Raw genomic sequence first — 15552 nt, 5'->3', positions numbered from 1 at the left:
CATATTGTGATGAAACACCATGACCAAAAGCAATCCTGAGAGGAAAGGGTTTATTTGGCTTATATATCCTGAATTACAATCCACGGAGGAAGCTAAGTCAGGAACTCGAACTGGGCAGGAACCCAGAAGCAGGAGCTGAAGCAGAGGCCACGAAGAATGCTGCTTGCTGACTTGCTCTCCATAGCCTGCTCAGCCTGCTGTCTTATAGGACCACCAAGTCAGGGCCATGCTACTTACAATGGGCCAGGCCCTCCCCCTTCAATCACTGATTGAGAAAATGCTCTGCAGGCTTGTCTAGAGACTGATCTTATGGAGGAATTTTCTCAACTGAAACTCCCTCTTATCAGATGACTCTAGCTTGGGTCAGGTTGACATAAAACTAGCCAGCATACTCTCCATACCACAAATCTTCCTTGTCAGAACCAGGTAAAATGTCCCTGGGTAGGAAGGGAGGAAGTGCCACGGATAAAGGACAGCCCATCCAAGATCACACTTCTGTGTCTGGCAGTGTTCTGGCTGTCTGGGCCTTAGTCTGGGCCTCTGACTCTCTGGACACAATGTTTAGTTATTCGCTGACCGTTTGTCAGTTGCTGTCTGTCCTTTAACTACCAGGTTCTCATCCTGAGACTCCATGCTTCCCCCAACCCCCAACTTCTGACTTGGATTAATCACTCTGCTTTGAATAGGTTACCACCAACTGTGGACACTCTCATGGCAACCTGGATCTTCTAGATGCTTTCTTCTACATAAAGTTTCTTAAAAATAATGTCTTTAATAAAGCCTCTGATTTTTCATAAAGATAACATTTTGGTCCAAACGTACCTTAAGGTAAAAAAAAAAAAAAAAAAGCAACAGCCTGAGACCTGTTGTAGTAGAACCCTCATTCCATCAGGGGGAGCCATTCTTTTTCCTAAATCCTGTGTATCCAGAAAGGGAAATCACAACAAAGTCCGAACACCTCTCCCTGGCTTAAACAGGAATGATATGGTCAGGGCTGGCCAGTAGGAATGAACTCTAAGAACCATGGAACAAAGCTTATAGGTAGTGGGGCTGTGTGATGGGAGTTCAGTTTGCAGAAGTCACTGCTGCCATCTAGGTAAGAGATGATGAGAAAGAAATCATGCAGTGGGCCTATGGAATGAAGAAGTGGGTGGGAACGGGCTGGAAATAGAGCCAGTTTGGCTAGAAAATGACAAGACTATAAGTTAAAGATGCCTGCCTGGGTTGGGAGCGTGAGGACCTGTGGAGATGGTTCTCTGAATAGAATGTGGGAAATAAGAAGGGTTGTTTTGAGTGGAGGGAGGCATTAGGTTTGTGCATGGAGGATGCAGATATCCAAGGATCAGATATTAGTGTGGGCTTTCATGAGGAAGGAGACCAGGGAATCATATAAACAAAGAAGAGGCACAAGCTTACAAGAGTATCTACATTTATGTATCAAACACGGAAGTAATCTGAGGAGCAGAGTTTGTGTATAAGTGAGAAATAAAGTATGCTTTTGCCTCAGTCAAGGGAAGGGGACTTCATAAAGGGATGTGGAGAGAGAGAGGATGAGATGAGGGCTGGTCAGGTTGCTATTTCAACAATCACTCAAGACTTGGTCATGATAGGCCTCATGTTAATCACAAGCTGCCCTGGCCCCAAGGAGAAAGCCCTTACCAAATGAAACTTGCCTTCGACAAGTTTCTGGATAGCTCATGTTTATAGCTCACTTTATAAAGCTCATGGTGGCTCAGAATTTCCAAATAAATTCTTTCAGTTTGCAGTCTCTCTGGATCCAGCGCTAGAAACTACGAAAACTGGAGGGCGGGCTGAAGACCGGATATATAAAGAATAATCATTAAATATTAATGAGCAGTCTCCTCCTGCTAAGCTAGAGGCTCAAAGAGAAATAGCCCCAGGCCGACTAGGTTCCCCGCCCCGTCATGAATATGCAGATAGCTGTCCGCCGCGCACTGCCCCGCCCTCTACTCCTCTCCCACCGCAACGGACTCTCCCTTCAAACGGGAAACAAGATGGCGGCGGCAGGTCCGAGCACTCGGGCTTCTTCCGCGGCGGCCGCGGCAGCTCTTAGTCGGCGGGGCCGGCGGGGCCGCTGTGACGAGACGGCGGCCGCGAAAGCCGGGGTTCCGGGCCCGGCCTCTAGCCCCGCGTTGTTAGTGTTGCGGCCGGCGCCACGGCCGGAGGAGTCGGGCTGCACCGGGTGCCTGGAGACCCCGGGGGAAGTGGCGGCCCTGCCGTGCAGCCACTCGCGGTGCCGAGGCTGCGCCTCTCGCGCCTCGGGCCCGGGCTGCCGTCGCTGCCGTCCCCGCGGCTCGGGCTGGGCCCGCCGTCGGGCCCGCGACGACGGCCAGGCCGCCGCGGAGCTGATGGGTGAGCGCGCCCGTCGCGGACAGCCGGAGCGCTGCCACCCGCGCCGGGACGGGGGCGCGGCTGCCTCGGGGCCCAGGCCGGAGCCGGAGCCGCTCGCGGAGCCAGGTGGAGCCTCCCCTCGCCCCTGTGGGGTTCAGCCAGGCCCAGCCACCGGGTCTGGCCTGGTGAGCGGGGTGGAGGGTCCCGGGCTCTACTGGAGCGGGTGTGGAGAGTTCTCCCGGGGTCGCGACCGGGTTCTGCCCTGGCGCGGTATGTGGTGGTGAATGTTGAACTTTGGAGCGAACTGCAGGCGTGTTGAATTTGGAGGGGCAGTGAGGGGACCCCGCGCCTTGCGTAAGTCAGAAGTTTGGAAGGAAACAATTCTTGGAACAAGTTAGGGGCATGTTGAAGTTGGTGCGTGGAGGGGGAGGGGCCCTGGAGGATCCCAGAAGCGCTTGTTTCAGTGTTGGGCGGAGGGCTTGGGGGCGCATTCTAGGAAGGATGTGTCTTCCAGGGCTGGAGAGGATGAGGTGTGGGGTATCCCAGGCTCAGAGGGAGCTTTGCAGACTTGAGAGAAGAGTGGGTTTTGAGGATGAGCTCGCGTGTGAAGTTCTTTTCATGCAATCTTGAAAAAAAATACATGCTTGAAAAATACAGAGCGTGCCACATAGTGAGGATGAGATAAATGCCATCTATATTGGTGATAACACTAATCATAAACGTCAGTAGTGCTTGATGAAAAAAAGCGGGTGGGATTTAAGTTTTGGAGACGAAGATTGGTTGGCTGGGGGCCGTTTTCTGTTATGTATGTAAGTTTCGTCTATGATGCTGACAATTTAAAGGTCAGTTGTAGGACTCTTGGCCTGAACTCCTTTTCCATTCTCACCATCGGCAGCCCATCACTTGTTGGTGCTGAAGTCTGAGATAGAAAATTCCGTTTGTAACAGGAACAGAGACCTAGGCTTCTTTGGTGCAAGCCTAGGCAACATACCTACAGCTGAGATTTTCAAGAACCATAAATCAGGAAAAGCTTTTGCTAGCTCTTTTATGTTAGGAATTCTGCCTTACGTTGTTTTCAGCAGAAGGAAGGCATTGCTTTGTGTGTATGAAAGTGAAGTTCCTAGAAACTACAGGGTCCAGAATGCATCTGGTTTTGGTTCAAGCAGAGACCCCTGCCAAAGACACCTTGCTTTTCAGTCCAAGGGCTGAGATGCTCTGCATTTTACTTTCTGTGTTTCTTGTTATTCCTTCTAAAAACATCACAATGCTCTTGGTTGTCCCTTTATTTCTCTTTTAAAGGTGAGACTGAGGCCCAAAGAGATTAACTAACTTGTCTAATAATGAAAGTACAAGTCCATCTGATTTTTCTCAATTTAGCTTGCTTTAATTTCTGAGATTATAAATATAAGCAATTTCTCTGGTCTCCCTACTAACTACATTGACTGTGCGGTCAAATAGAATAACTACATTGACTGTATGGTCAAATAGAATAGCAGTTTCTCTTTCTATATCTCTTGGAGCCGTTATGAAACATCCACCTTGAAATTTAAACTATGAAAGAATGCATGGCTTATTGATTTGTGTAAACTTTTTCCCATTAAAGAAATTTGTTTTCATAAAGGATAGGCTATGAATGATTAGACATTTACCTAAAATGAGAGTCCATAGGATTTGTTAAGTTACTTAGTATCTTTCAGTTATATGTAGGTCATAATGAAAAGTATTTTTCCTAAATTTACTTTTTGGATCACTGAGTATATGCAATCATATGCTTATCCAATTTTAGAAGAATAGAAAATACTACTGAACCAGTCATGGTGATGTAAATTTGGAATCTCAGTATTTGGGAAGTGGACTCTGGAGGGTCAAAAGTTCAAGGTTATTGGCTACGTGTGAAGCCATTTAAAAAGCAAAACTTAAAAATATGGAATTGCTGATTAGGGCTTAGAAACTATCTTTTAGTATTGGTAGGTATTTACTGAAGTTATATACAATATATTTTAATTAAAACTTTAACAATGGGGGTGGGGGCAGCAAGAAGTCACCAACAGTGCCAACCTGACAGCTTGAGTTCAGTTCCAGGACTCCCATAGTGAAGGGAGACAACTGACTCTGAAAAGTTGTCCTTTGAGCTCCACATGTGTGTAGTGGCATGTGCACATACCTCCCAAAATAAATAAAAATGTAATAAATTTTGTCGAGTGTGATAGGGCAAGCCTATAATCCCACTGTTTGGGAGGTAGAGACTAGAGAATAAATTCAAGATCCTTGAGTATATAATAAAATCCAGGCCAGTTTGGGCTACTGGAGGCTCTGTTTCAACAGAAAAAACAAACTCAACCTTGTATCATTCATGAGTTGAAGAAAATGGGAGAAGCTATTTCAGTGAACGTGCTTTCTTCTCATTTCCAGGGTCACTGGTGTTTACTCTTTCACAGTTTGTGCATCTGCATGAAATGTGTATTAAAATAAATTATTTGCTATGCTATACACACAGTTCTTTATGTGTGTGTGTGCATGTGTTACATGGGCAAACAGTTCTGTATGTGTGTACATGTGTTACATGGGCACACAGTTCTGTATGTATGTGTGTGCATGTGTTACATGGGCACACAGAGGGCAGCGATGTCAGATACCTTCCTCTCTGCCTGTGGTTCCCAACCTTCCTAATGCTTCCATTCTTTAATAAGTTTCCTCATGTAGTGGTGATTCCTAACCATAAAGTTACTGTTGTTGCTACTTCATAGCTGTATTTTGCTACTGTTATGAATGGTAATGTAAATATTTGTGTTTTCTGATTGTTTTGGGGACTCCTATGAAAAGGTTGTTCAATCTGAAAAAGGGTTGAGGCTCACAAGTTGAAAGCTACTGCGTTATGCCTTACTGCTTCGATATGAGGTCTCTGACAGAGCTGGAGCGTTTCATTTTGCTAGGTTGACGGGTCAGCAAGTTCTCATAATCCTCCAGTCTGTCTTTCAGTGCTGACATGAGACACCTGTAACTGTGCATGGCTTTTTATATAGGGTTTGAACTTGGGTCAAGCACTCTTACCCACTGAGCCATCATTTCCCTATCCTGTAAGTTCTTCTTTTCCTGTTTAATAATACATGCATACTAGTACAGAAAATGTCTTTAGCATTTTTATATTTGTATGGAATTTTATTAAATGAATATAACACTATTTAGCCATCTATTGGTGAACTTTAAGTGGAATCTTATATTTTGCTATTATATTTTTTTCAAACTTAAAAAAGTATGAGTATTGCTCTCTCTCTCCCTCCTCTCTTCCTGCTACTGCCCCCTGCCTCCCCCCTCTCAATTAAACCTCTTACACGTGGAAAATTTAAATTAAAAAAAAATGAGTGTTTTGCCTGAGTGAGTAGTGTATGCATGCATGTGCATGCATTGCCTAAAGTGGCCAGAAGAGGGTGTCAGATTCCCTGGAATTGGTGTCATATATTTTTGGAAACTGGCAAGTGGGTGCTGGGAACTGAACTTGGAAGAGTGACTAGTGCTCCTAAGCACAGAGCCATCTCTCTAGACCCATAATTTTTTAAAAGTTGCTTTGTAACTATATGCATATCCATGGAGAAGTCACCCACAGCTTGAACAGATTTTCAAAGAGTTGAAGAAAAGAAGAGGTTAAGGACTGTTTCATCCTGGGTCCTCATTGTTGCCCAGAGAAAAGTGAAGTGGAGGCAAGAACTACTAGTTACAAGTTGCAATGAGGTAGTAGATAAACAAAAGCTAACAGAGGGACTGTGTAAAAAGACAAAACCCAGACAGGGCAGGGAAAGGTTCATGTTGACTTTGTTTTGGGTTTTGATAAGATCTGACATTAGAGTCCAGCCAGCCTGAACTATTCTCCTGCTTGAGTTTCCCGAGTGCTGAGCTTGCAGGTGTGAGCTGCCATCCTGGCTCATGATGGCTCGTAATGGAGGAGGCTGAAGTGTTTGCATTGTGATTTCATGAGTAGAAACCACAGCAGGAGGTCATTTGTAGGAACCCTAGCAAGTGTATCCCTTGGTGATTCTTACATTTATGCCAGCTAATGACAGAAGAGTTGGCCTGCTTTGTGCGACTGGAAATGAAGTCTGTTGTGTTTGTTTGTTTGTTTGTTTGCTTGCTTGCTTATTTATTTGAGGCTAGATTGTTCTCTGTAGCAGAGGCTGCTTTTGAACTCCTGCAGTCCTGTGATCCTCCCACTTCATCCCCTGCATATACTCTGCAGCTCCTACTCTGTTTTTCTGTTTTGAGACAGGACCTTGTTATGGAGCCCTGGCAGGCAGTAAGCTTGGGGCCTTCCACCCTTAGTCTCCCAAGTGTGGGACTGAAGCATGTGCCACCATGCACAATTTATTTATTTTTTAAAAAGATTTTGAAATACAATGTCTCTTTTAGGGTTGTCTATGGGAAAAAAAAAGTATAGTTTGTGCTTGTTGAAAATTTTGGTTGTGTTTTTGTTATTTTTGTGGCTTGAAATTTATTTAATTGAGACAGGGTATCACTGTGTATCCCAGGCTGGTCTCAGACTCACAGCAACCCGTTAGCCGCCTTAGTGTGGTGGATTCCAGGTGTGTACCACCACACATGGTTTATTAGTTTTGTTGATCCGTGAAACCCTGTATGTGAAGGCTACAGCAGTGATCATGTCAAGACTGGCTTCAAGCTGAACTTCACATTCTTTGAGGCTTTGCAGGTCCTTGTCTGTGTGGTTGTACTAAGTTTTGGTATTGTCTTGAACAGTATGCAGGGTTTATAATGAATAGCTACATTTTGTTAAGTGTTTTTCATACCAGTGAACAAAATATTATAAATCTCTTTCTTGTGCAATTTATATTCTAGATATAAAGGCATTCTAATGTGTTGATTTTAAAAATATATATTACACAGGTGTTAATAATTTTAGAACTATACATAATAATTATATTTAAGTCATATTGAAAATGATTAAAGAATTTTGATTTAAAGCCAAAAGAGCTTCTAAATTATCCTGTCTTTGATCTTGAAAATGGAACTTTTTAGCTTTTAGGATAATTCTTTTTCCTTCCACTATAGGTAATGATTAAAGTAATAAGCTAGACAAAGGCTGATAACAATTTTAAGTTGGCAGACTTTTTTTTTCTTTTTTTGTCTTAAAATCAAATTTCAAAAATTTAGTAGATAAAAGGGTTCATACTATATCATTTATCCTTCCTTTTTATCTCACAGTCTCCCTGCACAAACATCCCTGTTCACACTTCCTGCTCACTTATGATTAACACACATCTTAACATTTGTTTTCTGTGAAAAGCAAATAGTTTGGGTCTGTTACTCAGTTGTCAGACAACATCTACTAAGTGTGTTGCCTACACTACTTTTAGGACTAGTACATAATGAGAGTACGTGATTGTATAAAAGGACAGGGATTTCTCGGGTCTGTAAGGACTTGTTTCAGAATGTATGAAGTGACTCATCCCTTTCTCCTTAATGACAAATGAGCATGTCTTTTTGTGTTGCACTAAGGCAGATACCATGTGCCTCACGCTTGCTTATGTGTTTTACAAAACTCATGTTGAGATTACCTCACCATCTATTTACCACGGAAATGAATTACCACTGAAGGACTTGCTCAGCTCTTCAGACTTAAGCTGAATAGCAGGAATGCAGGGGTGTCTGCTTCCTTCCTCTCTTACTTCTGCTCCCTGACATCCAGTTGATTTAGAAGAGTTGCCCACCTTGAGTTCATTTATATGTGATTTGAGAATATGATAATCCATTTTAGTCACATTTTATTTGAATAGTGTAATGAATATTTGTTTTCTATTAGTTGGGACACAGTGTCCAGAAGAGGGTGGAAGGTCAGGGACAGACTTGTTGGGCGATGGTGGACTTTGGATGTCCTGTCAAAGGGTGAGGATGCGTCAAACAATTCCAAAGAGGAGCCCACTTTTGCACTTTAGAGACTCTCTGATGGGGTTCTGTTGCACATGTGTTGGAAAACCCCAATTGTCTTTGAAAGATGATAGACAGCACATAACCAGACAAATAGGGAATACAGAATAGTGACTTCACACATTCTCAAGGTTGCCGGGAGACAGTAGTCAACAGACATGGAGCTATCTAAACTGTTAAGTCCTGTGCCCACCTTGTTCTAACGTACTGTAGTAGGCTCAAGGGACCCAGTGAAGCTTGAGTGAGTGAGGAGGTTCTGTTTTTCTCTTCAGGGGTTGAGCTTAGCCATGTGCAAGAGGCAAGACTTTTGCATAGCTTGGGTATTCCCTGTGAAAGGATTAGCAAACAAACAAACAAAAAACTACCCTCGGTCACAAAGAGAGAACAAAAGATCTTGATTTGCCTGGGCTTTTTGCAAAGTGGAAATTAAAAAAAAAAAAAAAAGCTTTCCTAAGAAAACAAAGCACAGGATATGTAGCTCACATTTAAGATGTGAAAGATTTTGGTTCAGATAACCTTATGGTGAGGAATTAATATTAAAAAGATCTCTAAGCTAGTGAACTATGCACATCACATGGAGAAACTAAAGCAAGACTTTCAGGAACAGTCTCTTACCCCAGATGGCTCAGAGTTCTTCCAGGAGGAAGGAGCCCAGCTGTGGGTAAACTCAATGGAAAATGACAGTATGAGCCAGCAGGGAGCCACAGAAAGGGGAGTCCACACACAGGAAATGAGGACTGAAGTGTAGAGTGTCAGTTCAAAGGATAACTAAAATAGCATAGTTCAGAATTGACACCCCAGTGAACAGACATGGTTCAGAACTAAAGATATTCCAGAACTGAAGATCTTTTTATATAAAATAAAGATATCCAAAATTGAACACCTCAATGAGTGAACAAGACAGGAAATAATTTGTAGAACTAACTAATGGAAACATCTAGTCAGTGAGGTTGGAGCTCAGTAAGGCAAACCATGGTTTAAAGTAGCCTAGTATGTGAGGAAACTCCTTACTTAGGCACACAAGGATGAAGAAAATAGGAAAGAGAACTGAAGAGATTGATCAGGAATCTCTAAGTGTTAACCCAGGGGGAAAGCAGATAGAATGAAGGGGTATAGACTATGAAGATGTGATGACTTGAGATGATTTCAGAGTTAATAAAAACCCTGTCTCTTAAGATTCATGAAGTACAGCAAGAATTGAAAACACCCAAGGCCTCCATAACTAAACACATTGTGGTGAAACCTCAGAACATCAAAGACACTCCCCCTACCCTGCCCCCTTGCTGGGGATTGAACCCAGGTTCTAAGTAACAAAACCAAGTGACCCAGGAAAGATAGAAAAATAATAGCAGGTCAAATCCAAAGAAGGTACAAGATAGGAAAGAATGGAGATGTTTTCATCGGAGGTACTGGTCTACCTGTAAGACTGAAGGAATACAGTGCAGCTTTTCCAGTAGTGTGTTTCTGCCCTAGGGAAACTCATAGGTGCGCATCCTCACACAGTTCATCTCCAACCACAGAACTGGGAAAAGTGAAGAATTTCCTCGAGATAAATTATGGGTCATTTCTTTTTTTTTTTTTTTTTTTTAAGTTCCCCTTTGAATCTCTATTTTTTTTCTTGTACAGTTATATCACATTTCCAAAGTAGCAATCCATAAAATGCAATTTGGTCTGCATAACTATGCATTACTTTGTGTTTTTTTTATTAGATATTTTCTTTATTTACATGTAAATTTCTCCTTTCCCAGTTTCCCCTCCAAAAAACAAACAAACAAAAACAAACCCCTGTTGCCTCCCCCTTCCCCATGCCTGCCACTCCACCCTCTCCCACTTTCTGGCCCTGGCATTCCCCTACACTGGGGCACAGAACCTTCACAGGGCTGAGGTCCTCTCCTCCTATTGATGATCGAATTTGCAATTCTCTACTATACACATGCTGCCAGAACAATCAGACCCCTCCATGTGCAGTCCTTGGTTGGTGGTTGAGACCCTGGGAGCTCTGAGGGTACTAGTTAGTTGTTTGTCCTAAGGGGCTGCAAACCCCTCAGCTCAATTATGGGTCATTTCTGTAACTTACTACAATGAATTGGCAAAGCTGCTATGTATTGTCATGAATAAATCTTGAAAAACTGTGTAGTGGAAAGTTACAAAAGGCTCTAGCTAATGCCATTTATGCAAATAAAAAGGTGCACAAAAATGGGCTTTTTTGAATGGGCAGAGGACTGAGAGATGAAAGGAAAAGTCAGCAATATCAACTATTCTTTCTGGCAGTTAGATAGCGAGAGAAAGGAAATAGAGGGCACAAGAAGGCAGGAGAGTCCACCTCTGCAGAAGAGGAGCAAAGCAGGTATGATTCAGGACTCAAGGTGCCTTTGGAGAGCCCCTCTTCTTGGGATTTTGGTAGAACTTGAGAGCCTAGTTGACAGACCATGTTTCCCCATTGTTACAGTGCAGGGATGACAGGCTGTCCATTGGCTTATGAATTGCTGCTGGTTTCCAGTTGCTGGTAGAAAGGAGTTAATGGTTAAGGAAGGTCAGGGTCAGACCTGCGTAGTAAATTAACACTCACTTATGTGCCAAGAATTGCTCTGAATGTTTCCACATACATAATTCCTACTTAAACCTCATCCCTCTTTCTGTCCCTCCCTTCCTCCCTCCGTCTCTCTTTCCCTGTCTCTCTGTCTCTGTCTCCCTTTCTCTCCCCACACCCCTTTGTGTGTGTGCCCATGCACATATGTGCACTTGCGTTTATAGAGGCTAGAGGACAGCCTCAGGTATCATTCCTTAGAATCTATTCAGCTGGGGTCTCTTGTTTTATTGACTACTGTAGGTTGGCTGGCCAGAAATCTCCAGGGATCATCCTGTCTCTGCCTTCCCAGTGCTGGTATTACAAATGCATGCCACTTTTTAACATAGGTTCTGGGGATCAACACAGGCCCTCCTGCTCACTGACCGAGCAGCTCCTTTGCTCAGTTTTTGTTCATTTTAGCGCTAGATGTGGAAGATGACCCCTAAATTGTTAAGCTGTTGTATTGTGATTATTGGCATCTAAACATGAATAGTTATTTCTTTTCTCCTTCAGAATAACATATTTTAGTTTGTGAGTAATACACATAAATATGTTTATTTCCTATACTAGTTTTTTTTGTGTTTCAGTTTTCTGGTCCATAAAGAGTAAACATTACAAGCTGTACTGGGTTGCTTTAAGATTTAGGTAGGAATTGTGTATAAAAGCACTTAGTATAGTGCTCAACGTGTAAGTACTCAGTCAATGTCAGTTTACTAGGTTCCTGACTGTGGATCGAGCTGCCTCAGGTCCGTGTGGTATAGCTTAATCCTCTGAGTGCTGTAGCCTGCTTTAAGTTCTGCACTCGCTCTCCCTTTATTATTTCTTTGACGTTGGCAGAGGTGCTAGCTTTCTGGAGTGTTTGCTTCCCTCTGCGTAAATGGATATAGTAATGGCAACAGCCCCTGGGGAGTATTGCAAGGCTTAAATGAGATATTCAATATAATGTTTAGCAGTGATATTTAAACAGTAAAACCACTTTGAAACAGGGACTAGAATACTTCATGTTTCTGTGAGATTCCTGTTACGAACAAGTGGTTTCTATATCTTTATCTGTTTCTTGAGCTCTTTTTCTTCTGTTTGTTTATTTTGTTCTAGTCCAGTGTGTTAGTTTTTGTTTTATCTTTTTATATTTTATTTTCTAATGAGAGATGGGGGGCGGGTTCTGGGAGTAATAGAGGGAGGAAAAATCATAATCAAGATATATTAGGGGAAAAATCTATTTTTAGTAAAAGGGGGAGAGGAACAGAATAGATATTAGCATAGTGAGTGATTTATTTATGTTGTACACATGAATTTGAAATGATCTGAGGAATGAGGTAAAATGTTTCTTACTGTGGATTGTGTTTTTAAAAGTTTGAAAGTTACTGGCTATCAGTCCATAGTATTCTCAGTAATGTTAGCTACTTTTTAGAACCCTTTTATTTCCAGCAGATACCTACCATAAAACACTCTCTCTCTCTCTCTCTCTCTCTCTCTCTCTCTCTCTGTCTGTCTGTCTGTCTCTGCCTCTCTCTCTCTCTCTCTCTCTCTGTGTGTGTGTGTGTGTGTGTGTGTGTGTGTGTGTGTGTGTGTTTAGAAATCTGGTGCACAGATTTTGGTTAGGTTTTGCAGTTTATAGGAAGCTTTTGGTGACTAGGTCTGACCTAACATGCTGGGATCAGGACTGAGGTATGGGGAGGGTGGTCTGATGTCTGTGGTGCTGCTCTACCTGGCACACAGTAGGTTCTTAAGCGTTTTCTGGATGAATGGAATAACTGTCTTTATTAGAGCGTAAATTCAGAATGTCTCTACTTTAATACCACTTTGATAGAGTCATAGACAGATTTGTCTGTTTTGTTGAATTCCTTAAGCAGTTATAAGACTTCCTATGTTTTTTAAGTTTATCAATTGATTATAATGTTCAGGTTGATGTAAGATGCTAATTGAGTACTGAAAGCTACCTGTGAAAGGAGAGAGAAGGTTATGCTGCAAATGTACCCTCAGGCCACAGTTTTCTATTTCAGCTTAGTAGGCTCAGCAGTGTTCTTATTTATACTTTTATTTATATAAAAGCATATATACTTTTACTGAGATCAGAAGGATTGTAAAATGCATATATGATTAGTTATATCTTCTATTCACCACTAGTTATATCTTCTATTCACTACTAAAGTGTAACTTTTTTGCATACTGAACATTATTCTAGAAGAAAGATAGTACTGAAAAGTAGTGGATTGAATGCATTTTGGCTCGGAGCCCTGTTGTAGCTGATGCTTTGGGCAAGCTTCTCAAACTCTGTACTTAAATTTCATTTATAAATTTGAATAATGGTTACATTGAAATGTGTGGGGATTAGATAAGATGATGCATGTTAGGTGCAAGCAAACACCTAATGTAGCTTTTATTCATTGTTTGCTAATGTATTCATTGATTATTGTGCCAGGCATACACAGGTAGTTATTAGGGCACAAAGATTCATAGGTCACAGCTTCTGTGAAGACGTTGGGAAACTTGTCATGACAGTGAGCGTGCAGAATGGATTTGTAGAGAGCAGAACCTAGCTATGGAAACATGAGAAGCCACGCACATTCAGTACAGGAGAACTGAACACTACAAAGCATAATGAAGGAAGTGATGACTTTATGTGCTGCTGTGTTTGCATTTCAGAGGGAAGCATAGTGAGCGGGGATGTATGTTTGTCAGACATTTTACTGGCTGTTCTAGTCAGCACTAACTGTCAAGTTGACTAGAATTATCTGAGAGAAAAACATTGATTGAGGAATTTCCCAGATCAGATGGCTCTGTGGGCATTTTTGTGGGGGTTATTTGGTAATTAATTGGTATAGGAGGGCTCAGCTCACTGAGGATGGCACCATCCCCAGGCAGGTGCTTCTGGACTGTGTTAAAAAGATAGCCAAGCGTGAGCCAGGGACTGAGCCACAGAGTAAGCTTGCAAGCAGAGTTCCTCATGATTTCTGTTCCAAATTCTTATCCTGACTTCCCTCAGATACAGACTATGACCTGTAAACATACACCAAATAACCACTCCTCTCACTCTCACCCCCCACTCTTGATTTGGTCAGGGTGTTTTACCACAGCAACAACAAGGAAACTAGAGCTTGTATAAATTTGTGTGGCTTGTGTGTACCTTTGAGCACCCAAGTGTTTTGAATCTCAGAGTCTGGGAAATGTCTACTACATCACAATTTTACATACATCTATCCTGTAGTATGTGAAATTTAGTAACTCTGCATCTCTTGTTCTTGTTGTTTTCCACAATGCAGACGTTCTGACAGAATTTAGCAGGCTTGTTAATAGATGAAGGATTTGTCAGATTTAGGCATTGCTCATTATAGGCAGGAAAGTTTTGGAGGTAAAAGAATTAGCATTTGTGGAGTTTACTTTGCCTATATGCTAAGGCTTTGTGCTGTGTTTAATGGAGAATTCCTACTATGTGTAAGGTACTGGATTAGGTTCCTAGAAGGATGGACTTGAGAGCACAAGTGTATTAAAAAGAGCAATGCTCTCAGCACTTGGGAGGCAGAGGCAGGCAGATTTCTGAGTTCGAGGTCAGCCTGGTCTACAGAGTGAGTTCTAGGACAGCCAGGGCTACACAGAGAAACCCTGTCTCGAAAACACCAAAAAAAAAAAAAAAAAAAAAAAAAAAAAAAAAAAAAAAAAAAAAAAAAAAAAAAAAAAAAGAGTAATGCTGAGGGAACACTGATCTTTTGCACTTGATAAGTGTGTTTCAGTCTGCTTTGGAAGAATAAATTCTAAGAAGCTTTAGGGGTGGTGAAGAGTTGTGAACGCAAAGGACGGCATTTGCTGGTTATTCATTCCTGTCTTTCCAGTGGGAGCAGATCCTGTAAAGCCACTCTAGTAGCTCTAGTGGTAGAGCTACTCTACCCAGATTTGTGTTTTCAGTGAAGCTTGGATTTTGGTTTTAGAGACCCTTAGTTCTTAGACTCAGGGTAGATTTGTTTTACACAATAGATTATGTTCATGTTCTGAACTGTTCTGCATTTGTACTGTGTCACCATCCTTGGGTAACATAGTGGCCTGTTTTGGCACTTAGTAAAGCATTTGGTATAGTAGTTGAATGAAATCAACCACAGCAACAACAGAACCCATAGAATGGCCTGAATTGAGAACTATAAACAAGATTGCAGAAACATATAGTCTTTCTGAGTTTGTTGAAGGGGAGCAGAGAATTCAGTACCTGTGGGGATGAGAACTTAAGCTTTCCTTGTAAGAGAGGTGAGTCAAGTCACCAGTAGATGCGTTATATTTGTGTGTTATGGTGGAGGGGAGATATTGATGGTGCCAGAGACTTTTTCTTTTAAACTTTCTTTTTTTATTAGATATTTTCTTTATTTACATGTCATATGATTTCTCTTTTCCTAGTTCCCCCTCCAAAAAAAAAAAAAAAACCAAAACCCCCCAAACAACGACAAGAACAAACCCCTGTTCCCTCCCACCTCTCCCTGCTCGCCACCCCACCCTCTCCCACTTACTGGCCCTGCTATTCCCTTACACTGGTGCACAGAACCTTCACAGGGCCAAGGGCCTCTCCTCCCGTTGACTTGGCCATCCTCTACTATACACATGCTGCCAGAGCCATCAGTCCCACCATGTATAGTCCTTGGTTGTTGGTTTAGTCCCTGGGAGCTCTGAGGGTACTAGTTAGTTCATATTGTTGTTCGTCCTAAGGTGCTGCA

General features: G+C 42.2%; 1 protein-coding gene across 1 annotated transcript in view; it reads left to right on the top strand.

Moving 5' to 3' along the window:
* Window positions 1–1976: 1976 nt before the first annotated feature.
* Rnf169 (ring finger protein 169) overlaps window positions 1977–15552 on the top strand; it is a 67919-nt gene continuing 54343 nt past the window's right edge. Inside the window, exon 1 of the mRNA XM_031387514.1 lies at window positions 1977–2478. Within this exon, the coding sequence (XP_031243374.1) occupies window positions 2016–2478 (463 nt within the window). The 5' untranslated portion in view covers window positions 1977–2015. The remainder of the gene's footprint in view (window positions 2479–15552) is intronic.

This window comes from Mastomys coucha, unplaced genomic scaffold, assembly GCF_008632895.1.
Source record: "Mastomys coucha isolate ucsf_1 unplaced genomic scaffold, UCSF_Mcou_1 pScaffold21, whole genome shotgun sequence".
Taxonomy (NCBI): domain Eukaryota; kingdom Metazoa; phylum Chordata; class Mammalia; order Rodentia; family Muridae; genus Mastomys; species Mastomys coucha.
This window is presented reverse-complemented; position numbering and strand designations above follow the sequence as displayed.